Source organism: Pseudopipra pipra, chromosome 6 (genome assembly GCF_036250125.1).
Source record: "Pseudopipra pipra isolate bDixPip1 chromosome 6, bDixPip1.hap1, whole genome shotgun sequence".
In the NCBI taxonomy this organism is placed as follows: domain Eukaryota; kingdom Metazoa; phylum Chordata; class Aves; order Passeriformes; family Pipridae; genus Pseudopipra; species Pseudopipra pipra.
This window is the reverse complement of record NC_087554.1, coordinates 26,638,673-26,665,611: the sequence shown is the minus strand read 5'-3', so window position 1 is coordinate 26,665,611 and position 26,939 is coordinate 26,638,673. Positions and strand designations below refer to the sequence as shown.

The window sequence follows — 26,939 nt, the reverse complement described above, 5'->3', positions numbered from 1 at the left end:
CTTCCAACCTCCTGAATGCTAGGTGCTTTCCACCATTTCAACCTGTGACAAATCCTTCATGTGACAAATTGCACAATTTGTCAATAGTGATAAACAGCCCTGTGAAAGTACTAGGGGAAAAATACTCCATGCTTTTTCTAGCAAAAAACCACCCTATTAACATGGTATTTAACATAATGGGAAAAAAATACAGGAAAATTAAGAATTGTCAGAGATATTTTACTCATGAATCTGATACATTATTGCCTCAGGTAAGTACAATTCTGCAAGGTTGCCTGGTGACTAGACAGGAAGCAAATTAAAACACATCCTCTTTGAAAATGCAAGAAGACCTCTGCTTCCCTAGTGGGGTTGTTATCAACCTGAAGAAACACTTTTTGGGTTTAGCTCTGGAATTTTTTTGTTGTTGGTTTGTTGTTTGTGTTGGGGTTTTTTTGCTTTACAAAGCTGATAAGGTTGACTATTAATTAGTCACAATATTTACTAACTGGCACCTAATGTTTTTGTAGTTGGTGGGGTTTTTTGGTTTTGTTTTTTTTTTATATATATCAGCTGGAGGAATAATGAATAATATTTCTTTTATAGTGTTATCAAAGTTCTTGTCAAAGAGTTTGAGAAAGTACCTCATGAGGGTATAAGGACCTTCAGAAATGGAAAAAACTGGGCTGAGATGATACAGGGGATTTAATTTTCAGTCTAGAAACTACATTTCCCTCACAGGCAGTTTTTTGTAATTTTCATGAAAACATTTTCCCTTTGATACACATGTATATAGATTCCTGGAAAACAATATTATTTGCAGCTTTCATCATGTAAGCATCAGCAGAATTTTGGCTGAGATTAATAATGGAGGTATTGACCTGCATTTTACACAGAAAATGCCTAATGACAGGTTAGATGTTCATACATAACTGTATACCATGCCTGTTTTTCAGATTGTCACATGAAGATAAAACTCTTAAAGAGATATTCAGAGAGGGTGAATGGATAAATGTCTCCCTGAAGGAGTGACAGAGATGAATCACAGCACACAAAAGAAAATGCCTTTCCAAATATAGTCAACTGAATACTGTCTTCATATGTCATTTTTATATGACATTGAACTGTAAAGTTCAGTTACAACTTAATTATAATCAAATCCATAATACTATATTTTCTTGCTCTTTGGGGGGGGGGGGGGGAAGTAACAAAGTAGACTTTCACCATGGAAGAAGCTGTGCAACATGGAAACAAGAAGTTCTTGCTAGAGCAACATAATGTAACTTCCAGTGTCAGCAGCTGGTCAGTCCTCACAACCTAGCAAGTTAGGGAGGAAGGCTTGTGGCAAATAGGTGAAAAAAAACCTACTGGGACAAGAAAGCCAATAGTGGCCAATTTGAAACTGAATTCTTGTTCCAGGGAAAGAGGGATATAATCGGAGGGAGAGGGAGAGAGAAGCAGAGGGAGAAAAAGAACAGGCATGAGAGCCTTGAGATACAAGACTTCAGGTAAAAAAAAGGTATTTAAACACAGCAGCCATCGGGTACCTCTCTTCGGGCGATCCTCCCTTACCGAGCCCCTTCGCCACCAGATGGCCCCATAGGAACGCGGATGATAATTGGTTATTTGCTCAAAAGACTCGGGGCGTTTCAATGTCTTATTTCCAACGGTGCTAGCTGCCAAAACGGAAACCAAACCAAACAAAGCAAAAAAGAAACGTCCAAAAGTCTGGCCTCATGAGGCTGGAGAGTTTGAACAGGTCCAGGTTCAAGATCTTGGATTAGAATCCACATCTCATGTCCTGGAATGTTTGCATGGAGTATCATGGTTCAGTTTTTAAATCTCAGTAGGTGATGCATTCATACAAGGGTTGACATTGAATTAACATTGAATTGACAACGGGAATGGAAACTCAATATGTGACATACCTGAGTTCATACTTTCAATCTACATGGCACTCCAAACTCACAAAATCCAAAGTTTGTTAGAACAAGGACAAAACCAAAACAAAGCAAACAGAAATTGCAATACTCTGTCTTGACTAAGGCTGCAAGACCTAAATTCATATAAGGAATTTGTAGAAAAGTTTACAAATTAAATGAGTGGTTGAAACAACTATTTCAGACCTATTTTTATGTATATTATTACTATTTTAGAGAGAAATAAATATTCTCATCAACTCCCAAAATTGCGTTTTTTCCAAACTTGTTTCAGATACAAACAGAGTCACAAAACTGGAGTAGAATGAAAAGCCTTGGCAGAGGCTGTAAAAAATGCTGATATGTAGCACATGGTCAGCTGCCATCAGTGAGATGGGATACTCCTGAATGTCCTGTGGCACGTAAAGCACAGCAACAGGAACTGAGGACGCAAATCTCAATGTTGATAGGGTATAGAGCTAAGTGGGCATCTGGCTTTGCACAGCAACAACGAATATTGCTATAAATAAAGGCATCGTTGTGGGCTCTTTTGCCATGTAGGCATCCCTGAGGACCAATCTTAACAAATCTCTGAGGGCAAACAAAACTTAATGCTGCAGAGAATGATGTCCCCTCATGAGGGAGAGTTTCTTGTCTCTTTTGGTGTATAATTAACAGGAGCCTCTGAGACTTGATGTCAATGATCCCAAGATTAGCTTTCTCCCTTACCCACTAAATCTATCCAAATGGAAGATGAGTTTATTTTTACCACAGGAAATGCTTTCAAAACATCCTTCACTATCTCTCAGCTTGTAGGAATATCTCACTCGTGGAGCAGGTGCTTAAAGAACTTTCTCACACAAAAAGCCTTCTTACAATAGTTACAATAGATTCAGGAACTTACACCTGGCAACAACCTATGCCTGAATTAGTCAGCATCTGCAGCACCTTGGAGACCCCAAACTGTGGGAACTCAGCACCAGTCCATACAGGCAGTTCAGGTGAATAATGAAGAAGGGATCCAGGAAAAAATGGAGGACAATGCAATCAAGTGAGGTGAGAATCAGGATGTTAGTCATAGATTTGTAGGTAAAAAGCTTTCCCCATAGTTCTGCTAAATCATAAAAATATAAGCCGGAGTATGTCTACCTGTCTTTGGGTACCTGTGCTGAGTCCTGTTGTGTGCTCCACTTATGGCCAGACTGTTGTTCCTTTGGTGGGACACCAGGAATGCTGTATAATCTTGGTAAAAATGTCTCTACGGTGTGAGATGATGGAACATTTTGAAAATGCCTTTTCATCTTACTAAGCTTTGATACACCTCCAGAGGAAGCCATAAAAAGGATCCTGGAAATATAAAGGAAGGACAAGAGGGCATGGTCTTAAGCTCTTCCAGGGAGGTTTAGGTTGGATATTAAAAAGAAATTTTTTACAGGGAGGGTAATCAGGCATTGGAATGGGCTGCCCAGGGAGGTGGTGGATTCACTGTCCCTGGAGGTTTTTAAGATGAGACTGGATGTGGCACTTAGTGCCATGGTCTAGTAACCATGGTGGTAGTGGATTGAGGGTTGGACTTGATGATCTCCGAGGTCTTTTCCAACCCAGTTGATTCTTTGATTCTATGAAGTGTTCTAGTTGTGGTGAGCACAGGTAAGGTGTACATGAGTAGTGCTGAAACGGTGCTGAGCCAGTTCCTTTTCGCCGACCTGATCCTGTGATGCATCACTCATTTTTGCTCTGCTAATTCATTTGGAATTTTATTCTCAATATACTGACTGAGATTTATGATCAGTGGAGCTTTTTCCTTTAAAATAGTTCTTACTAGAAGCAGCACCGTAACTGCCCACCTGTGTACATTTGATGCCTGGTACCTGATATCAAGAGGAACTTCCTGAAATTTCAGACACTTCTATCAGATAAATTCTCTGCCTGTTTTGATTTTATTTGGTTTACATTGATTCATGTAAGTTATATAATTTAATAAATTTTTAGTTTTTAATAAACTATAACCTAATTTATAATTCTGGAAGGAAGGGAGGTAAGAAATGCTGTGACAGGGAGAAATCATATCAGGCCTACAGCACAATCACAGAGCATTAGTGTCTTTTTCTTTTCCTGTCTCCTTTTGATTTTCTACCTCTACGACAGAAAAGTCAAGAAAACTGGAGACCATAGAGCTAAAAGCTTTTGACTTATTAACACTGAATGCAGAAATGGAATCACCTTCTAGTTGTGAGCAACTGCTGTGGAAGAGCAAATGCTCAAAATTTCATTGCTCACACCTTTTATTCTGTTCAGAGCTGTCCTGCTTTGGGAAGTTCTCTGAACAAGAAACCACTAATCACAGTTTACCTTTTAAGACTCACATTCAAAACTGTGTGAAAAATTATGACTGCTTACAGGTAGAATCATCATTTTTAAGTGGAGGAAACACCTGCTTCAAGGAGCAACTGGTGACATGGTCTCCACTGCTGACATACACTAATCAACTGTCAGATCTTTTATACTTTCATGAAGAAAGTATGATGTCAGGTTTGTGGATACCTATCCTAAGAGTGTGTGTGAGGATTTCCATAAGAATGGGAAAAGTCTCTCTTATTTTCTCACTGTTGACAGATTTGTAGGAAAGATACAAGACTGACCTTGCAAGATTTCTTGTTTCTCTTCCTTTTTCCACTTACTTCCATTCCAACTGGACCACACATTAGTGTTTGCTAATTCCTTCTATTCTTTAAAAGTCCTGTGATACAGAATTATATTAATGTCACAAAGCAGAGCTAAGTGGCTTTGTATTTATTGTTGTCTAATAGTGTGTGGCCTATGTTATGATTTGATAGAACAATTTTGAGATGGGTTTGTTTTTTAAACAGATGTTATTGAGAAGGATTAACAAATAGATTAATATGTTAACTCACTACAGTTTATTAAGGTAATTAGCAATGAAATATAACAATAGTCATATCACAGGCATATAATAATAAATCTGAAGACGAATTGTGGCACTCCCTACCCCTTCAAATCCACCCCAGGACCCCTGAGCCTTTCCACGCTGCCTACACCCTTGCTCCCAACAGCAAGCACCCATTTTTCTCCCAGGAAAATATTACTCCGAGTTAGCATCCAAAGGAAAGAAGCTCCACTGGAGGTTCTTCTCTGGGCAAAAGCCAGGAAGGAGCCCAGCTCAGTTTAGAGCCTTGTTCTGGGCAGTGCACTTCTGGGGAAGACAGTACAGGAAATCTCTCTCCCAGGCCACAAAGAGACAGTCATCTTATAATTTTCATCATAAAGTTTACAGGTGTCTTGCAATTCTCGTGGGCTGACTAGGACAATGTCCAGAGCCAACATCAATTTTTACTACATTACAATATCAAGAATGCATTTTTTTCTATTTTCCGACAGATATCAACCCATTATTTTCATTTTGTTACTGTTGATAATCCACAATTTATACCATTCTTGTATGTTGCTGTTTCCTAAAACTGTTGTTAATATGTGCACACATGCACGCACATGTCCTCTGCAGTTTTTTTTTTGTTCAGAACCACACCTGCATTACAGCAGCCAGTGATTCAAGGCAATGTGCTACTTACAGTTTCCTACTGGCAAATGTCAAAACTCAAAGTCCCTTGTGAATAGGGGACTTTTCTGCTTCAATAGATACACTTTTGTTACTGACTAGCACTTGTGATGAATGAATTAGCCATCAGTTTTCTGTCACCGCTGTGGGAAGAATACGTGATCCTGTGTGAAAGAGGAAATAAGAACAGAAAGCCACTGACATCTAACAGCAAGGAACTGGAGGGGGGTGTTAACACTAGAGTGCTGACAGCAAAGACACCTATCAAACTCTGTCAGTATAATTTCTTCAGAGTTTTCCTAGGCTGGCTGGTGGTTTCAGAAAACTAAAGTATTTTTAGATATAGTTACAGCTTCAGATATACTTAGAGCTCTGGAGAGCTCTACCATGTAGAAGTGAGTTATGAAGCAAATCTTATTCCCCTCTATCTCTGCATGATCTGTCAAAGAAAGCAGGAGAAGCATGTAGCTGGAGATGGTTCTGATTCAGGAAAAAGAGAGAGTCTGCATCCTTCTGCATAGCCTCAACTTTGATGGGAGTAATTTCCAGCTTCCTCTGCCTCAGCAAAACTAAAAAGTAAAAAAAAAAAATCTACATGAACTACAGGGTTGCCAGAGTGTCATGAGTAATCCAGTAATCAGGGGATACTAGGGCTGTGGGGACACCAGATATGGGGGTGGTGAGGCTAAGATCCAGAACCATGAATCATTCCTCATAAAATCATAGACTATGTTTTAAAAAATAATTGTTCACTGTTCTTGCTGGTCTTCTCGCTTTGGATCTCTCCTTGTGCCAAATCTGCCCCCTTTATGAAATAGTTAGCAATGCAAGGCCTGCCAGATGTACTGAATGGTAGTCCTGGTTTGTGTACCACTGCCATCAAGGAGGGATGCAGACAGCTTCTTTCTCTGGCCATCACTGTCTCCAGCTGATGACTAATATATCACTGCACCTTCCTCTGAAGTAGATAACCCCTGCATCCCACTCCCTACACTGGGAGGTCTCTTCACAACCCTCAAAACTTAAATCCCACTGCATCTGTTTTTCGCCGTCTCCTTTTCCCTCTCCTTTAGCCATGCTGCTTGCAGCAAAGGCTCTACAAATCAGTGTCTGCAGTGCAGATTAAGCAATTTTGTCCCTGTCCTTTTCTATGTAATGAAAAGTGAGAACCAACTTTGGGTCCAAGACTAGCCTGCCAGCCTTTGTACATTTGCAGATATAGCTGAGAGAAACTTGGTGCATTTGAGAGATTTTCAGGTTAGCTCCTGAGAGACTGACATCCCCTAAAGGTGGTACTAATAGTCACAATTAGTTTGTAAAACTTGTTACAATTAACATGGCCACAAAGTAACTTTGAATGTGACTAGGCAATAGATTTTTAAAAAAAAGGGACAAATCTCATGCTTAATACAGTAGCAGTCATAGACTTCTCAGTGATCTAAAACAAAAGTCACCTAGGAATATAAGAAGTGGCTAATGGCTTGAGTTGCTTCTCTCATGTTTCATTGCCCCCCTCACCACAATTCCACAATTTATTTGCGCTCATTCTCCTGTGAAGTGAGAAAGGAACAGGTAGAACAAATGCATTATCCAAGGTTACCCAGCTCTGCCTAAGTGCCATATTCAGGTAAGTCCCAAGGGCTCATGGGCTCCAACAGGCACAAATAGGAAACCCCAGACATTGTCCCCAGTGTGTTGACTGGGCAGTCATTTGACTGTGTGGTAAGTGCTTTTGGAGAATTAAATAAGATTTTAGATCCTGCACCACCCCATTTGTACAGTTTACAAGGTATCACTATTTATTTTTTTTAAAAAGGTGCATTTTTCATACTTTCCCTCTAAAATCAGACCATAATGCTCACAAAAGTGGTGAAAAGATTTTGTAAAGTCACCACGAACACCAGATCTGCTCATAAGAAAATTTTTAAGAGCTATGATGGAAACTTTGTCTCGACTGCTGACAACTGTGCTGCTTGAGGGATGAGGCTGGCGGGCTGTGATGAGAGCATTGCTAGAGGGGAAGATAATCAGGTATTAGATTCTGTGTAATGCAGCTTCAAGTATCTGAAGTTATTTGCTCCTTTTTTACAGGATTCATGATTAAGCCTCTTGCAGACAAAGAGTGGTTTGACTCTCAAGCAGATTATTTATTACTTCTTATGTCTTTTTTCTAATAAAAAAATAATTTATATAAAAATGGTGTTCGAAAATATTCATTGTGAAAAACAACATTCTTCATCCTTCCCATGTCTCTTACCAATGAACCAAAAACTATCATTTATAAACAGTTTTCACAAATCAGATGTATGCCACTAATGATCAACAGGAAGACAATAATTTCATAGGTAAAGTACTGTATGATACAAGAGATCGTGGCAGGGTTTTTTATAAGAGTGTTTAGAATGATAAACTGTATCTACAAATTTCAGGAAAATCTCAGCAGCAGTCAGTCACCAACCCACCTATCAAGCACCTGTGAGGACAAGTTCAGCCCATTTTTGTACAAAGGAAACTGTTCTTTGTTTAACCTACATTAGTCATTCAGGGAAAAACAATCCTCATATTTCATAGTATAGTTGAACAAAAAAAAATCCATTTGATACAATTTTTTGATCTTCTCAATTTGTTCTGAGGTCAATTGTCTGAGATACTCCAAGGTGATATCACCATTAGTTCGTTTCTCGGACCCGTATCTCTTCAAGCTGGGGTACTGCAGGCTCTCTGGTGCTCCAATGACCTTCAGAACATGCTCAGAGTCTAATGCAAGAGTTTCATACTTACCCAGAATATCATAGTGAATGTTGCAAGGATCACAGAGCAGAAACATTGGTTTCCAGTGAATGTCAAGAGTATTTGGCGGTTTTGCTATAATGAAGTTGACAAACTCATGGAAACTCACTTTTTCAGAGGAATTTTTGTTTTTCCTGAACATTGCCCTAATCTCGTTAGCAACAGTGATACTGTAGAACGGCTCAGAATGCAGAAGTTTGTCTCTATAAGCTGAAACCAGCCGTTCCAAGGGATGTCTGGTGAACATCACTTTGGTGTAATTGTTTAGAAATTCCTTTTGTATGGCAGGAGGATAAGACACCAGCTTTTTGATCAGTGATGTTTGGTGGATGTGGTCGTGCTCAATTTCAGAAGCTTCTGCATTCAAGTCTGCTTGGAGAAGAAAAATAGTTCTCTTCCAGTTGGAGCAGCCTACCTTGGGCACCTCACAGTAGATAAATTTATGCTTGTGCTCCACAAAGAGCTGGTTTGCAACATGAGAATCCAATTTACTTTTTAATTTATTAAGGTTGTTCTTCAGGCAGACGGAAGCCAGTGTGCTTTTGCGACCATTTTGAATCGCCACCCAATTTTCAGCAGGATCGGGAAAAGCACCTGCAATCAAGGAAGAAATTTAAACCATTTCAGTGAAATATGCTTGTTTGAGTCTCTTTATTTGTGATAATCATAGCACTCAATCTATCACCCTGCTTACAGAAACTAATGAAGATGCTAAAACCAATTTTTTGTTTACTGTCACAGGTTTCCCCATGGCAAACATGCAATAAACTACGCTACTTAGTGAAAAGTTTATTAAAATGAAAACTTTCAGCATGTTAGCACTATTAGTCTAAGCAAGTCTGATGCTCTATCATGTTTTTGTAGCGTTCTTCCTCTCATATGTTGCTAAGATACCTATCGCAGTGACAGGCCCTTGAATGTTTTCATAGTATTGTTTATCACTTAGGCTCCATAGTTACTTTCTAACACATTTGGCAAAGGTGTCCCTCATTCTATAAAACATGAGGTCTTATTGTTGATAATTTCTTTACTCACCTGTTAGGGTTTTTTGTCTCTTACAGAAAAATCCAAAAAGAAATATCCCAAATATAAAATTTGGGAGAAGGAAAACTATCACTTTCTGGTTCATATTATTTTCACAAGAAGGAGTATGATGTGATCTCTAAAGTGGAAATCTGTCTTTCTGTCAACAAGGAAAGATGATACAAGTTAGACTTCATGTGACTGATATAACAAAGATAACATGTAATTCTCTTACAGATTTATGATAGCAGAAAGACCTTTCAAGCCTTATAAAAATAGGCTTTGTTAATAAGTAAAAATTCTCTTATGGAAGAAACTCACCATAATTATACTGTTAAATCAAACAGACAAATAATATGGCTATTTCATAATATTCCACAATTCACCCCTCTCTCAGAACAATGACATGTTTATGAGCAAATACTTCTCCCTTCTTCTCTTTTAAAGCTGTTGTTTAAAGCTGCCAAGCAGACTCTCTATTATTTCACATTGGGTAACAATATCTTCATTTAGGATTACAGAGTCATACTTTTTTATAAGCTTTAGAATCTGGGAATACAAAGTTCTCTATAACCTGTGACAGGCATATCTGCAAAGCCTACAACACCTTCAGAATGAGTTTCTTTCCATCTATTGTCCTGAAGCTTTCCACTTTGTACAAATAAATCAAAAATCACTGCAGGAGAAACTCGTCCCTATTCCTCCAGAGAATCATAACAACTAACAATGGATGAATTCTCCCATTCCCTTTCTCCAAAGACAGTGCATCATATATGTGTTTGCTGCCATTGCTGGTGCAGCATAAGAGCCCCAAAATGGTTCATATGACAGGAAACATATAGAAGCAGCAGAGAAAACTACAGAAAAGGTGTTTTTCCATGTTCACAGATAAAAGGAGAGAAGGTAAATGCAGTCCAATATGACATATTCCCTCTCCTGTGATCACTTATTCTGTTTCCTTGCACTTAATGGATAGAGACTAAGTCCTCTGTGCAATCTTACTCCGTTTCCCCCAGTAGAAAGCTCTTCATTAGTGTGTTTGTATTTGAAGTTGCAAAATTAAGTGCAAAGCAATAACTGCTGGCAAACGTGACATTCTCTTTCTGTCCCATAGAGTCTTCACCATCAAAAAAAATCAAGCAACACTGTTTTCATTTTCTGCTTTTCAATTTTTCACCCTGAACCTGCTGGCAATAAAAACATCTTTGCTTGGATTTCTCAAGGATGCAACTTAATTTTTTTCGATTTTTCATATTTGTAATGTTTTTACAAGATACAATAGGATCATTTTGGAAGTTATTTGTGTGCCACCAATGTGTGGATGTACATAAACCCTAGTGTCATAATGGCAAGTGGATTCCTGTATGTTCTCAGACAGCAGTAGAGTCAGCACTACTTAAATTGCTGAAACTGTACTTACACACAAGGCTTCTTCGTTTCAGGGCTGACAGGTGATTATAACACACATCTATACCAGAATATCTGCAGACTTATACAGTTAACAGCATTACTGATAACTCTCTTAGTGTAGGCATGACCTGAGGAATGGAGGGGGATGAATGTTCATTATCTCTATATTAAAAATGTACTTGTATTTACATTAAACTGTTACAATACTTACTCAAGTTAATGCAGTATTCTTACACATAATGGCACTTAGCCAATATTGTTTCATTTTCCTGGCTGCATAAGACCATGGTAAGGGCTACAAGAAAAATTATGGGAAGATCTTCCTTTAACCTTTTCTTCACTGCACATCAATTCTCACTTCACAGTGAGATCCATTGAGTCCTAATGCATCAGGGGCTGTTTACAAAACCAGTTAAAGTCAGTCAGATTGTTCATTGATCTCATGAGGTCCAAGATTGTTTCCTTTTTGTTCTTTTTCAGAAGCGTTTTAAAGACACAATTTCACACTGTGTAGCAATTAAAACAAATATGACACTAAATAATTCGGTATAGGGACTCCTTGTTAGAGTATGCTTAGATGAGATTGGGCTTCATTCACTTTAAATGCTATCACCTCAGAGAAGTAATTGTTATCATACCTGTCTCAGGAGTCAGAAAATGAACTGGATTAACTTTTCCCTAATTAGATACTTGTATCATATGTATCTGTTAATTACACTACCGGTAGGGAATATAAGGTCTGCTATAAGACATATTTCATGTTGAAACATGTTAATGAGTCACAAGAGGAAAATAGGAGAGACTTACTTTCTTGGGGGAAAGAACCCATTTAGGAGATTGTATTGGGTCTGGCTGAGCTGGAGTTCATTTCCCCATAGCAGCCCTCACAGTGCTGTGCTTTGCTTTGGTAGCTAGAAGGGTGTTGATAACACGCTGGTGTTTTGGCTACTGCTGAGCACAGCACCAACACTGTAACATTCCTTCCTCAATCAAGGGCAAGATCCTGGGAGGGGACCCAAGTAGGCCAGCTGACCCAAACTGAACAAAGGGATATTCCATAGCGTGTGACCTCAGATATAAAAGCTGAGGCAAGGAGCAGGAAGGCAGGCATTCATTGTCTCCAATGTCTGCCTGCTGAGGAACTGTCACATCTGCTGAAGCCCTGCTGCTCGGGAGTGGCCGGACATCGCTGCTCATGGGCAGTAGAGAATAAACTCTGCTATCTTTTGCTTTGCTTTGCTTTTGTGCAAGAAAGCTTCTGCTTTGCTTTTACTTTAAATAAACTGCCTTATCCCAACCCACAAGTTGTTTTCCACCTTACTCTCTCCCCTGTCTGGGTGGGAGGGGGAGTGATAGAGTGGCTGGGTGGGCACCTGGCATCCAGCCAAGGTCAACCCACCACAGAGTTGGTTAAACTCCTCTTCTAAGACTTATGTTTATTTGTGGAAACAAGAGAATCTTTAACTTAATTCAGTATGGTCAGACCGTAAGGATGGCTAGAATGAGCTCCGAGATGACAGGTGAAGTCTGTCTGGACTCCTTAGAAAACTTCAAAGTGCAGGCTGGTGGTAAGAGCTAACACTGCCCTCAACAAGTGAGATGAACATGCCAATTCAGTAAAGCTACCTTACGATGAAGTCCGAAGGCTTCTTCAGAAGACGTTTTCTGATGGGAGAACCCAGTATGGAGTTCTGTGTAATGCAAGGTTTCCAATGACGAAAATCACCTAAGAGAAACCTGAGGAATAGGAGGAAAGAAAACTCTGAGAGCCATTTTGTCAGAAGAGGGACAAGTCACATGGAAATTTAAAAGGAGGGAAAAAAATCCAAAACAAAAAGCTCTTTTGTCAGTAGGTGTCAGTGTCAGTAAATCAGATGAACTATTCCTTCAATCTATTGTCTTTTCAAGATGCTTTTAATTGTGTTTGCTATTTTAGATGTAATGAGTTAATATTTCTATTTGCATTTTACCTCATCCTACCTTGAATTAAGTGTGATTTTAGGTAACTTCAAGGCATTCCTAAGTCAAGGAGTGGTGAGTCTATTAACATAACAACTCCATACTACATAGACTAATTCTGCTGTAACCAAAGGGCAGCAGTATGGGCTTCCATAGGCAAAATAGAAAGACAGTATAATAAGACTTAAAAAAAACCCAACAGAAACCTCTTCTAGTGAAAAGTAACAAAACAAGGAGACTTTGTCTAACTGTCTCTTTGGAACTAACATAACCCCAGAGGAAAAAATACTAAAAACTAAATATAAGGCATTAATCTGCTTTGTTCTTGTTACACATAGTTGGGTGGGTGGGTGTGGATTATTGAAGAAAGAAATGCCAATATTCTCATGCATGTGCAAGATGGGGTAAAAGGCCTGAAGCCTGAATTCCAGTTTTCTTTGCACTGCTGATAATTCTACCATCTCCCTCCACGATTCCATTGTTAAGATTCTTATCTTCCTTATATACACACTCTTTGTGATAAAACCAAAAAAATTGTATCCTGTTGTTCATATCTTTGTTCTCAAGTTTGCTGACCATAAAATATTCTTTCCATCCTTCTGTTTACTTCAAGACATTTCTGACAAATCTGTGCTTTTAATTACTTTCCACATCTCCCTTTTCTATATGCTACACTGGGTATGGAGGAGTGTCTAGCAACCTACTCGCATATCCCCTGTATGTCAGGCTAGATGGTTTGACTCAGAAGAGCTCTCTGTCTCAATGAGGAGATTGTACTTTTCCAGGGGTCTCACAAAACTGTCATGTGCTGCAGTTACTGGATATTTTTTTCTGTTACATTGCTTTCTCTTGGTTCATTTGGCTCATTTGTGATATCAGAACTTCTGCAATAATCCCACACATTTGTTACCAGGCTGGACTTTAACTGTTTGACCATGTGTAGCTACATCACAACCACTCACACTTATCCAACCACCAGCTTTGACTTTGGAATGAGTTCCTTTTCCCCTGATCAAAACAAGGCCTGATATAGCACCTTTAGTACTCTCAATTAGGAAATATTTAGACAGTCCAAAAGTGGTAAATGATAAAGTTATTTAATGATGAAGTCATGTGAGTACACAACCTAGCACTTCACACTCAGATTGAAGTTCTTCCTTCTGTCATAAAGATTTATTCCTAGAACAGGCAACACAGAATAGACTGCATTGCCTTGAACAGGTATCACTGGTACTTTGTTCTGTCCTTGACCTGCTGAAACAAAGATTCATAATATAGCATTCTCTAATCCTTCTCCTGGAACTGCTGAACCATTGCAATTGAAAAATCTGCAGTATTTAAAGAAATATTAAATAAAAAAAGCAGACTGAAAAAACAATATTTTGATACTTTTATAAATGATAAGAAGTATTATAGCTGGAAGTATTGAATATTATTAAATCTTAATGTATGGCCCCTATTACCCAAGTACAGAAACATATGCACACACGTGTGTGTACATATATATACACAAGCACGTGTAGTTCAGAACCATTAATATCAGTTACATTGGCATACTATTTACTCGAAGTAAACTAACTAAGTTGGTTGATAAGGATTTAAAATCTCCGGGTGATAAATTTACAAAGGTGTGTCTCAAGCTAATTTTTCACAGACAGACCTTGGTCAGAGCTGAGCATGTGGGGTGATCCTCTGCACCCTACTTGATGATAAGTGGGACTTCCCAGATTAAAAGAATGAAATTACAACAATACTTATTTATGTTTCTGATACATTTGAAGCCAGAAGTAAAAAAAGGTACCAGTAGGGCAACTCAGTGGAAGGCAGGGAAAACCTCTGGAAATAGATAACATTCTCAGTTGCTGAGCCCCATTCTGTACTTAAGCCCTGTTAATCCCTTCAAAAAGACAATTGCAAACACATACATACTGATATGTACATGGGTACATAGAAGGTAAGGAGGGGATGACGTGTAGAAACCCCCCAGGAACAGCCATAATATAAAATGAACAGGAAAAACAAGCTCTGCTGGATGCAGTTCTGAGTGTGCTGTTGCATCAGGGTGAATTACAAGAGCAAGACCCTTGCTCAACCAAATCTGCATCACCCTTGTTTCTGTACAATTTGTGATGGATAGATAGGAGGGAGGAAGACCCCAGAAACTTAGCAGCCAGGCTGGCTTGGTCCATGAAGCGGAAAATCACTAATGGATTAGGAACTTCAAGCAGGTTGCAGACAGCCAAGAGTTAGAAGAACCCTTGTCAACATTTCGTCAGCAAGAGACAGGGTCTGACATCATCTCATTTGCAGTAAAGGCTAAAAGTTGTTAGGTGAGAAAAGGTGCAAGCTTAGACAACATATGAGCTTGGCTGGGGGCTACTGAGTAAAAGATTGACAAAAGTTTCCTATAGAATAGCACACTTAGAGCACTGAGGTGGGTACAAAGTCACAATTTCCATTACAGGGCACAAGCTAAAACTCTTGTTCTCTGCAGTGGTCATCTCAGCCCTCCATTACTGCATGAGATTTCTTTCTGGTCTCAGCAACTATAGTGCTACCCTCCTCATTGTCATCATTAATCTGCTTGTTATTCTCATTACACCACATCTTATGCCTGTCTTTTAGCTTCTTCTCTATTTCATTCCATATCATCTCCTTGTCTTGCCTTCCAAGATTTTTCTTTATCTACAATTTCTCATGCAGTGTTAAAAGCTCAACTTTACCTTCTCATTAGTCTTACTGCTAGTCCCTGCTACCATTAGTCCCTGTTAACAAACAAATACCTCCTACTTTCTCCTCTGCTGCCCTTGCATTTTGGACAAAGTTTATGAAGCACCTATAGAACCACTACATTTTTCACCTAAAATCACTCCTTAAAATCTTCCTTTTCAGGGATGCCAACACCAGTTAGGATGCCAGTGTACTAAAACTGTTACCAACCAGCCCACAAAGGAGCAAGGGAAAGGAAGAGTCAATTTGGGTATGAAAAGAACCAAAGCGAGGAGAAAAAAAGGGAAAAGGCAGCACCGAGTCTGACAGAAAAGCGCTCTCAGAGAGAGACAGGAAGCAGCAACCCAGAAGAAAAGTGGCAGAGTTGGGGCCAAGGGAAATAGAAAGGCTGTGTAGCTGGCTCTGAAAACACTGTGGAAAAGGGAGGTTGAGATTTGGACTGAAAAAGACACAAAGTATAATTCAGTGAAGTGAAGGTGGAGAAAAATAAATTCAAAGAAATAAGTATACAAAGGAATATGCAAATTATCCAATAAATTACCACAGTCATTTAAAGAGGAATGAGATTATATACACTGCAGTCATTCATACACTGGAACCCAATCCTTACTATGTGATCAAACTTGTCTCTCTTTTTCTTCCTGTATCTGTAGCCAGAAAGGTCAAGGATTTTTGATTTCCTAAATATGGACAGGTTCAGTGCAGAGACCCAGCTGGGCCCTGGGAAGCTGGAGACCAGTCCTGCTGCAGCATAGCTTGGGCAGGGACTGATGGCCTCAGGAGGCTGACATGGGGCCGTGGGCTGTGGGCAGGGTGGGGACAGCCCCAGGGGACTGGGCAGTGCCCCGTTAGTGATTTTGAGGTCTGACATCTGGTAATGGGCTGTGAGGCTTTTTTATCTAAAACTTAATTCAGAATCCCATGCGCGTATCAACTGCCAAGTAAATCACTGCAAAACCAATCATGGGACAGCAAACGTCACCACTTTCTTTTAGGGAATCTAGATGACCCTCAAAGACTTGGAAAGGAGGAAGAAAGGAAGAAAAAGGAGTAGGGAAGAAAAGTTTAGAATGTTGCACACTGGCCACAGCCACAGTAGCAATGAATAATTTCCTTCCAGGCTTGTTTCATGAGAGGTGGGCCTTACAAAATCCATCTGCTTTTCTCATGTATATAACTAATTCTCTGCCTTTTCATATGTCTTACTGTACCCTCTGATATTTCTCTTCTCAGTTACTGTCAGTAATAGCAATGTTTTACTTCTGATTCAAGTCTACCCACCTTGTCTCAGCCCTAGATCCTCTTTGTCCCCTCCTGCTTTTCACCTCCCTGTGTAAACTTGATTCATTCATTCCTACCATTGCACACCAAATAGCAAAGCTTCAACTGTCATGTAACAGTCCTGGCTGCTTAGCACACAGCCCCCAGGCAACCTCCCAGCTGCTGTTCACCTCATATCCTTGTATCCTTTCCACTAGTACCCCTCAACAATAACCGATGACAGCTATGATCACTCTTTCTCTTTTTACACTCCAGTGATTACAAAATGTTTCTGCTTAAATTATTTTCCTTTTTGGTCCTATTTCCTCCACCTTCTTCTGTCATTCCAGTCCAGATTTTGAACCTAATTTTCACAATCCAACAATGTTTTTGTCCAAAACCATACCTTTACTCTCATTCCCCCTTTGCTCTTCCTTTTTTATACTCCTCCAAAGACTCCTTTGTAGGAATCAGGTGCAAGCCCTTATACCAGTGATTTGGTGTCTGCTCTTTTACAGAAATAACCTCTTTGCCTGAAACATCCTGACACTTACTGACAAACTGTTTGTATACCTTCCTCTCTCTTCCTACATGAACCTAGGCCTATTTTTCCTTTCCTTTTTGCTCTCCACTGTATTACAGGGCAAGCTCTTCAGCAGAAGTGTTATGTTTAAAGTCTGTTTTTATGAAACATGTTTTTACGAAACATGTTTTTACATCATGCTATGGCACATGCAGTATCAAACATTAAGAAGTTTGGAGACGGTAGGATTAAAGTGGTGAGCTAAATCATAGAGCATAAAATGAAGTATCTGCTGGCTTCTGGCAAAACAGTCTTGAAACTAAAGACCTGACATTTAAGAGTATTTGACGTTACAATACACTGTAAGCTCAAAGTAGTCTTACTGATGCAGTTACAGATAGAAATGCTCAAAAGATCTGCAAATCTGAGCCTGTTTCCAGAGCCTGTTGAAGTACCCAAAAAATGGAGAATGGACAGTCAGTGAGTCTCTGTGGGTGCCCCACATGGGATTGTTACAGCACACAAAGAACACAAAGACTCATCCTAAAACTTCTTGCCTGATTCATTGCACACCTTCCCTCATCTGTTGTAGATAGTGGGGATCCTACTGCACAGACCTTGAGCATCTCAAGAGCATAATCATCCTGTGAACTGTGTCAGATTGTGTGGAGCATCTTGTTTCTTTAAAAACCTAGTGTTACAAAGCTACTGAAAAATGTATTCATGTGGTATCATAACAACATGCACAAAAATCATCGTTAGTAGTGAATCATTCAGCTCCCTTGACCAACCTTATGATATCCACTCTAATGGAATAACTGATAGTGGCAGCAGGGTGCTATCTTCTGAACAAAGCCAGCATCAACAGTGACAAGACCCAGTCTTACCTGCTAGCAGCAACAAAACAGCAAGATGTAGGATGCCATTCCTGACACTGAAGGACAATGGTCCCTAGTACAGCTTGTCCTTGCCTCCCCTGCTCCCACCATCAGCATGGACTGCCCAGAATCTTCCACTCCTGTTACCCTCAATTCCACCTCCTTGCACTCCTCACCCCAGGAGCACTCCAACACTGTTTCACTCCTGCTGAACATATATTTGCACCAGAGCTTTTCCCTTAGCCCATCTCAGCTGTGACCCCTTCTTCCCCAGTCCCTGCTTCCACTTCTCAGGCAAAATTTTAACACAGTCTCCAGCAAATCCTCACCTCACTTCCAAAAGCCTTCCTCATATCATCCCCAGGCAGCTTGCCCAGCAAATCCCGTTTTCCAGCTTCCCAAACACCCATTAGATCTCACCCTGATTCTGCTGTTCCGTCTTCTTCATGCACAAGCCAGCTCCTTGCTGGCTCCCACTGCCAGACTCCTCCCTTAGTCTCCTCAGTCAGCCTCACAGCCCCCTACGCCAACCACACTTCCGAGTCCGGCTCATCAGAACTGTCTCTCCTTCTACTTCCAAGCTTCCCACGCAGCCCCACCGCTTCTCGCTCTCACTTCTCTACTCAGCTAGTTCCAGGCTCTGCATTTCAGGTCCTATAGCTATTTTGGTATCTCCCAAACTAAACTGACACATTTTTCTTTTCTTTCCCTCCCACGTCAATTTTCACACTACTCGTCAAGGCACAGTTTCTTCCTGCTGATTTTGTTCTCTGAATCTATTTTGCCAGTGATCCTCAACAATTTTCCCTCAAATGTCTTGCTCATGTTTGCCTTGCTGTTTAAAAGGGATGGTTTACTCTCTTGTGCAATCTCAGTCCAGCAGAGGTTTCACTGAGAATGTACAGGAGGAAGCCTCCTAACCTCATTTTTCAAATGCTTATTTCAAAGCCTGTAATGTACCCTAACTTCTTAGAAGAAAGGTCACTGGAACCAGTTAAGATGAGAAAAAAGAGCACAGATTCCCTGTATAAAAATCTATAAACTATTTTTGCTCAAAGGTTTTCAAAAATATCCTGAGGCAGATATCTAACCTGAAAAATTTCTGCTGAAATGCTTGAAATATGACAAAATCCTATATAGCTGCAAACTGTATGGAAATTAGAAGAGTCAAGATGCATATCACCCTTAACAAAGCCAGAAAGTGAATGAAAGCCTTTGCCACTTCATTTCAGGCACCAGAATCCTTGTAGCATCAACTTCTTTACTGATGAAAGCTATTGCAATGAGTAAGACTGCCAAAAAATCCTCTATAGATTCATTTCATCATGGTGTGATTTCAAAAGCTAAACAATGTCTCAGCTTATTTCTTGAAAGATTTTATGAAATTTCTAAGTATATAAATAAAAAATCTTCCCAACAATCAACTCTGACAAAGAAATCTCTCTTTGCAGAGATTTGCCTACACTTAGAAAATCACAGTGACATGAAAAGCTACTAACAATCCAATTTTACTCACCAATCAGACACCCTCAGTGGAGATTTTCCCATTCCTCTGAGTGATGGTAAATAGGAAATAAAGATTCAGACAAGGAAAGATCAGTCCAGAGAGACACATTATTTCAATTTTATGTGTAGGTCTGCAAAGGAAATAGGGGAAAGGTTTTGTCTTCTCCTTACCTGAATTTCAAGGCTGGGCACAGATGCTTTCACAGGAGAGCATCTGAAACACTCTACACGTAGTATTTGTCTGTGTTTTGATTAAGTAAAAGTTGCCAGTGTTTTCCTGTGAGTGTTTAGGTGAGCATCTCCAGTTGCACATTACAAAGCAATGTGCTGTGTCTCTCTAGGTATAATGAGCAGTATTTAACCACTCCCTGCGCACGGTCTACAGCAGCTGTTAGAGCCTGCCAAGTGCTTCAAGAGCAGCCTGCCAAGAGGCTGCCTTGCTAAGCAACCAAGAAATAGGATGGTCGGGAATATAAGGGCAAAGGTAATTTGGTTGAGGGTAGCTGTGGTAATATATACTATTTTTATAGATGAAAAACAAGAGGCAAGATCAATTCAAACCCAATGGACTCTATACAAGAAGGCACTAATAAACCCTGGGAACTGGAAGGTAAGTTCTCATGGGAAAAATGTCTAAAGCAGAAGGAATTCAGTAGAGTTGGCAGTTCCTTAAAGAAATTATGTTTAGGGTACAAACACAAACAATTCCACACAGTAGGAGGATAGGAAGTATAGTCAGAGATCAACTTCGCTAAGGAACACTTGTCTTCAATGACCTGAAACACAAGAAAGAAATGTACAGAAAGTGGAAACCAGGTCAAACTCCTAAGGACAAGTATGAAAAAAATAGCATAAGATGCTGAAACAAAGTCATGAAGGATAAAGCACAAATTTAACTGCAAAAACCCCATGAATATAAGAGATAGCAAGAAAACAAATCTGTCAGGAAAAGAAAAACCTGGTGATAGTTCACTTGCAGAAGGCTGCAGTTTTCCATAACTCTTCAGAAAAGGGTGAACTGTAATTACATGACTAATAAGTAAACTCAGTAAGAAAGAATCTATCTAAAAGGGGAAAGAACAGAACTGAAAATAATTTGAAGATACTGCAGTTCACCTCATCCTCAAGTATACCTCTACAGCCTCTCTCCAGAAGAATGCTCTAGTTGGTGCACTGTCTCCCTTGACTGAAATAGGAGCTTACTCCCCTGTACAGATATAGATGGCTATTTCATAGGCAGCTAAAAAGGTGAAATGAGCTCCATAAATAATGAGAAGTGCATATTAAGATACCTTGAGAGTAGAGAGAAACAAGTTCAGATCTGTTAGCTGTGTCCGAAAACTCTCACAAGTTGTGTGAGAAATGTGTGAAGAGGAAAACGCAGTGCTCACCTTAAAAAAGTCAAGAAATGAGGAAGAGACCAGTTCTGGAAAAATACTGGAATAAATGAAAATATCAAGTACTCGTAAGAGGTTGGAGATAGTTAAAAAAGTTATATCGCTTATTTTTTTTGGCATGTTTGCTATTAATTTCTGTAACAGGGCAACAAGTCTTACAAAGAGAGAAGCAGCAGGTCAAATATGATTTAATTTTAACAATGTTATTGACATTTTAATAATGACTCATAACATTTTCAAAAATAAATTAAAGTGAAGCTACTTCTGGAAGAGTGCAAAGCTACCTGGGGAGGAAAAAAAAAAGGAAACCGAAACCGAAACCAACCAACCAAGCAAAACCACAGACTAAGATTACTTTTTAATCATTCACTATCAAACTCAAAAAAACATAATCAGTGAGATTCTAGCTGGATCTGTTTTGGGCCAAGTACTGTCTAAGGTCAGTAATGACTTGGATAAGCCCATGTGGAAGTTAACTCATTGCATGATACATTAAATTCAGAATGTTCTTGACAAATACAATAAATTATCTGTAGGAGAAAACACATCACAGTGCACTTGTATTTACAAGTGTGAGGTTCTAAGGGGGAATAATAGTTCATAAAAATGTGGTGGTCATTCTGCCAAGAAGGGGTAAGAGGGGTAGCAGTCAGTCAGAAGTTATTCATGAATGAGAATAGTTACATCATATATGTACAAGAATGCAAACTGCATATTAGGAACATAAACAGTTTTGCTTGTACGATACATTAAGGAATACCTCCTATTATATTTCTGTCTAGCACAGCAACCAGTAGCACTATGTCCTGTTCAAGCAAAATTGTTCCAAGAGAAGGCAGACCAACTGGAAAGAGTCCAGAGAAGAGCAGAGAAAACCTTCAGTTGTTTGGGGGAAAAAAAACCAAACAAACAAGAAAAAACATTGAAAGAATTGGATTGCTCAGTCTAAAGAACAGAAGGACAACTGAATACATGCAAATAATCATCTACATAAGTTACCTGTGAAGAGGTAAGGAGGGATTACATTTTTTATATGTAGAGCATAAAGTGATGGGTTCAAACTATGACACTGAAGGTTATATTATATATTAAGAAAATCTTATTAACAATTAAGACAATTAGATACTTTTTCATTTCTGAGATACAGGTGATTCTGCCTTGGAGCTTCAGAATGTACAAGATGAGGTCTTGAGGTCTTTTCCAGTCTCCTTTCCTGTAAGTCTATGTTTCATCCTGTTGTATAATTTAGAAGCCTCAACTTACCTACCTAGAGAAATTACATTTATCGAAGTTTTCATGCTAAATTATACAAAGCCAGACTGTTGTTTCAATATAGTGACTCAGAACCAAGGAAGCCACTACAGGGCTTAATATAGCCCAGGTTGGCACTATGTCAGTCTTTTCCAGTGTAAATCCCATTAAGTCTCAAAAGAAATGTGAAGAGTTTTGGCAAAAGGACTGCTATGTTCCGGAGACAGTGCATCTGATATATTTGATGGTCACACACTGCTCTTTCAAATGTCAGAAATGTGTTCTTTCCTCAGGATTCCTATGGAGTCTGCTAGAGGAGTCTTCCTATCTGCTGAAGGCTGCCCTTCTGGTGAGCTACTCCACAAACTGGTAATAGGATACACAGCTCATTTGCCTCAGGGGGCACTTATTATGATGAGAGATGAAAGAGCACTCAACTGAGTGAAATGAGACGCAGGCAGAAAATATGGAGACATATTTTTTAGTATGGTTGTTTCATTTCAGAACTTTTTCATGTGCTTTTCCTTTGTATTAATCAAATTTCAATATCATATGAATTTAATAAAGTATCCTTACTCACTAGAAAAGACTAAATCCCTTTTGTCTGTCTTCCACCAAAGATCCAATTTTGTCAATGTACAGACATTCTTGGCAAAAGAACCATATCATATGAATGACCAGCTGAAAGAAAATATCATAGAGGGATGTTTATTGTACTAATGCATTACTGCATGTTTCTAGGACATGGGACTATATTGCCAGTGAATACCAATGTTGGACATTATTATATTCTTGTAAGGCTTCAAAGATGAGAGATAATAATTTAAACCATGTTAATTAGTAGCGACAGTATCTAAAACTAAGTAATAAGAAAGAGAAACTTCAGTTTTCTCACACTTTCTACTCTTCCAAAAAGAAAAGAAGCAATAGCAGCATCTGGATTTAGGATAACTAATGTAGCCTTGGAAAAGTACATATGCATGAAGCCCTATAATGATATCCTCTGGAAAGATTATCACTTTAAATTACTGACTCTTCACTGATTTTTTTCCACCCACAGATCCTGCTTCAGCCTGAATATAGTAATACAAATAAAATATGGCTTTTGATAGCCCTTTTAACAGTTATTTAAGAAACAGAGCATGTTATCATGTTGTATAACCATAATACGGACTGTACAAACATAACTAACCATACATACGACCAGCTGTGACCAAGGTATAGCAGAATGAGGAACGTCTATAGGAATGAAAAGGAGCATGGCAGAAGCACTTTGTGCAGTCACAATTCAATGGCACTTATCTCTTGGCACCTATCTCTTGCTTTGTCCACAGAACACAGGGATGACTAAATGTATAAAGCATGCCTCTGTTTTACCTTTATGTGCTTACTCAGAAAATCTGTCAATATTGTCCACAAGAATATCTAACTAGTGAAGCACTCCTAGTACATGTGAAACCTGAAGGTTAAAAAAAAAGCCAAGGTGATCCTTCATTTCAATATTCTTTGGTTCAAATTTAGAACTATTAGTAGCTTTAAAAAGGTAAAAATTTAAAAAAATATTAAAGCAGAGTGTGAAATAGAAGTAGAAGCTAGTAATTAATTTGTATTGTCAATTGACATCGCTCATTCAAATGCTGAAAGAACTGAAAAACAGAGGCAGCTTACTGCTTCCAAAATAGTGTAGGAGAACTCATCCTACAGGTAAAAGTGCTCAGAAGTTTAGAAGTTTTAGTGTGGAAAGGTTTCCCAAGCAGCTTTAGGTTCTGACACATAAGAATGCAAAAGGAAAGAATATTCTGGAAGTAATCTCAAAAATTAAATGATAGTAAAAGAAACTCATGTGCACTTTTGTATTTCCTGTATGCTTTCATGAATAAGAGTCCTTGCACTAGTATAAAAATAGGTTAATACATCACATTGGTAGATAAAAACTTTCAGAAGTTTGAAAGGGCAAAAATTCTTGTGCCTTAAGAGGCTTTTCTAGGATTTTGCAGCTAAGAGTCTTAGATATCAAAGAAGAAGCTTAAGACATTAAATAAGATTGTGTTCTGGCTTTTAATTGGAGCAGACAGAAAAAAATACAGAAAATGTAGAAAGTAATATCCCATGAAGTTCAAACTAGTCTATGAAAAACACCAACATTTCTTCTCTAAATTACTACTTTAAATCTATTGCCTAAAAAATATTTAGCTTTTTATGTGATTTATACACCTCCTTTACACTGATAACTGCACATAATATTTCCCAGGTAATAGGGCTTAGTCACTGGATATCTAACTTAAATTCTGCGCATTTATTATTTTTTTCCCTGCAATTAAGGCAATATAATAAAAAAACTAACAAACCACATCAAAACATTAACAATTGCAAAATAATTTCTGCATCTGAAGAAATCAGTTGGAAAGCCAGTTGCCCTTGACATCACTAAAGTCAGAACTCAATATCTTTTAAAACAAAAATAGAAAATACAAAAGCTTTGATTTGCTAGCAAAAGACCTAGAAGATTAAAGAAAAAATCATACTAATATTCTAAAAGGAATAGATAAAAAAAAAGTACCTCTACAACGTTGTCTGTCTCTGAAGCTTCCTGTCTCGATACAGCTTTGCACAACTCTGGCTGAAGTTTGCTTTCTGTTTACTTAATGCCTTAGCTCAAATAAAAAGAAGGTGTATCCTTGAATACTATATGTACAGCATGACACATCATGGTCTTTCTTCAGCAAGTGAGTTTGAATTGTTTTCTCAGAAATATTAGACCCCAGAAAAAATGGGAGAAAATACTTTACCTTCATTTTTAACATTTTCTTTGATTTTACATATTTTCCTATCCCTGCACTATGCAACCTCTAAATCTCTACTTCAAAAAGGGTCTGATTCAAAGCTCACAGAAATCTGTCTGAGTTGTTTCAGATACTGATGTCAAATACATTAATTTCTTCCTATTCTGGAGTGATATGCAATCATTTTGCTTCTAGCCTGTTTGGGTGCCAAGAGCTGTTTGGTGACCCAAGGATGGCCAAAAATACACATGTGAAGTGTTCAGAGAGTATCAGAGTGCAAGCATTGGATTCATCCTGATGTTGACATTGGTAGAATGACTGAAGAAGACGGGAAAAGTAATTAAATACCTTAATAGTATGCATTTGGAAATCTTTTTCCAATATCTGTCCTTAATTCTCTTGCAGTTCAACGATGTTATTATGAAATATCCCCTGCCAAGGAGATGCCTAGAGCCCCTGTCATCCAAAGGGACTTGACAGACTTGAAAGACGGGCCCACGAAAATGTCACGAAGTTCACAAGGCGAACTGTAAGGTCCTGCACTAGTTTATAGCAATCCCAACCACAAATACAGGCTGGGCAGAGAATAACTGAGAGCATCCCTGAGGATGACTTGGGGGTGTTGTTGGATAAGAAGCTGGACATGAGCCGGCAATGTGCGCTCACAGCCCAAAGAGCCAATCATGTCCTGGGCTGCATCAAAAGCAGTGTGGCCAACAGGTTGAGGGAGGGGATTCTTCCCCTCTGCTCTGCTCTGCTCTGGTGAGGCCCCACCTACACCTACGGTACTGTATCCAACTCTGGAGACCCCAACACAGAAAGGACATGAACCTGTTGAAGCAAGTCCAGAGGAGGGTCACGAAGATGACCAGAGAGCTGGAGCACCTCTCCTGAGAAGACAGGCTGAGAGACTTGTTTGGCCCGGAGAAGAGAAGGCTCCAAGGAGACCTAGTGTGACCTTCCAGTACCTAAAGAGGGCTTATAAGAAAGATAGGGACAAACTTTTTAATAGGGCCTGTAGTGATAGGACTAGGGGCAATGGCTTTAAAGTGAAAGACAGTATATTTAGACTAAAGAGGGTACATTTAACCTAAAGAGGGTATATTTAGACTAGATGTAAGGAAGCCATTTTTTATGATGAGGGTGGTGAGACACTGGAACAGGTTGCCCAAAAAAGCCATGGATGTCTCATCCCTGGACATGTTCAAGACCAGGTTGGATGGGGCTTTGAGCAACCTGATCTGGTGGAAGGTGTCCCTACCCACGGCAGGGCAGTTGGAACTAGATGATCTCTAAGGTCCCTTCGAACCCATGCCATTCTGTGATTTTACGAAAAAAGCTGTCCAACCCTAACAAATATGTAAAAAGAAAATGGGCCTATCTTATGCATAGCATCCTGTGTACTTTGACTGCACCTTTTTCGTGAGCAGGAAGGGGACTGAAGGAGATAAGCTGGACTTTGAGCCTGACCCATTACCTGCTGACTCTAACAGCAACCTAAATTCATGAAAGTTTTAGGTCTAATTTGGGATGCGGTAGCTCCCTGTAGTTCTGCATCAGCAGCTCTGCCTAGGCTTGAATTTCATTTCATTTCACACCCTCATTTGTACCTCAAAAGTGAGACTCTGCAGTCTGCAATAAAGTTGGGTGTTTAGTTTGGGAGATGAAAATCAGTCTGTGTCACTAGACCACGGTAACTGCCTGAAGATGTATATCACTAGTACTCACCTATCCAAAGAGAAGAGCAACACTCTAAGAACCAAGTCCAAAGCATGAGCCTGATTTCTTCAGTTTCTGTAAAACCTAGAAGTGGTATGTTTTCCACTAAGATATACAGAAGTGCAAGTGGCTTTCTTGATAAAGTTGCTGATTCTGTGCTCTACTGCAGGAATAGCACTATGTTACCTACTCTGCATTTAAACAAAAAGGAAGAAAACCCACAGAAGCTCACTGG

The 26,939-nt window shown here is 39.2% G+C and overlaps 1 protein-coding gene across 7 annotated transcripts; it reads right to left on the bottom strand.

Annotated features, from left to right (window-relative positions):
• Positions 1-4,796: 4,796 nt before the first annotated feature.
• On the bottom strand, positions 4,797-19,849 carry LOC135415784 (carbohydrate sulfotransferase 9-like). Of its 7 annotated transcripts, none has more exons than XM_064658065.1 (5): positions 18,378-18,722; positions 12,325-12,435; positions 9,301-9,448; positions 8,257-8,859; positions 4,797-6,044 (listed from the first exon to the last, which is right to left on the bottom strand). In XM_064658065.1, the coding sequence occupies exons 3-5, from the start codon at positions 9,392-9,394 to the stop codon at positions 5,890-5,892; spliced, it is 852 nt and encodes a 283-aa protein (XP_064514135.1). In that variant the 5' UTR covers positions 9,395-9,448; positions 12,325-12,435; positions 18,378-18,722; the 3' UTR covers positions 4,797-5,889. The 7 variants fall into 7 exon arrangements, with proteins under 7 accessions (XP_064514135.1, XP_064514136.1, XP_064514132.1 ...); XM_064658066.1 differs by having other exon boundaries at positions 4,797-5,639; positions 18,378-18,719; XM_064658062.1 differs by lacking the exons at positions 4,797-6,044; positions 18,378-18,722 and adding exons at positions 19,565-19,600; positions 19,726-19,849 and having other exon boundaries at positions 7,602-8,859.
• Positions 19,850-26,939: the final 7,090 nt, after the last annotated feature.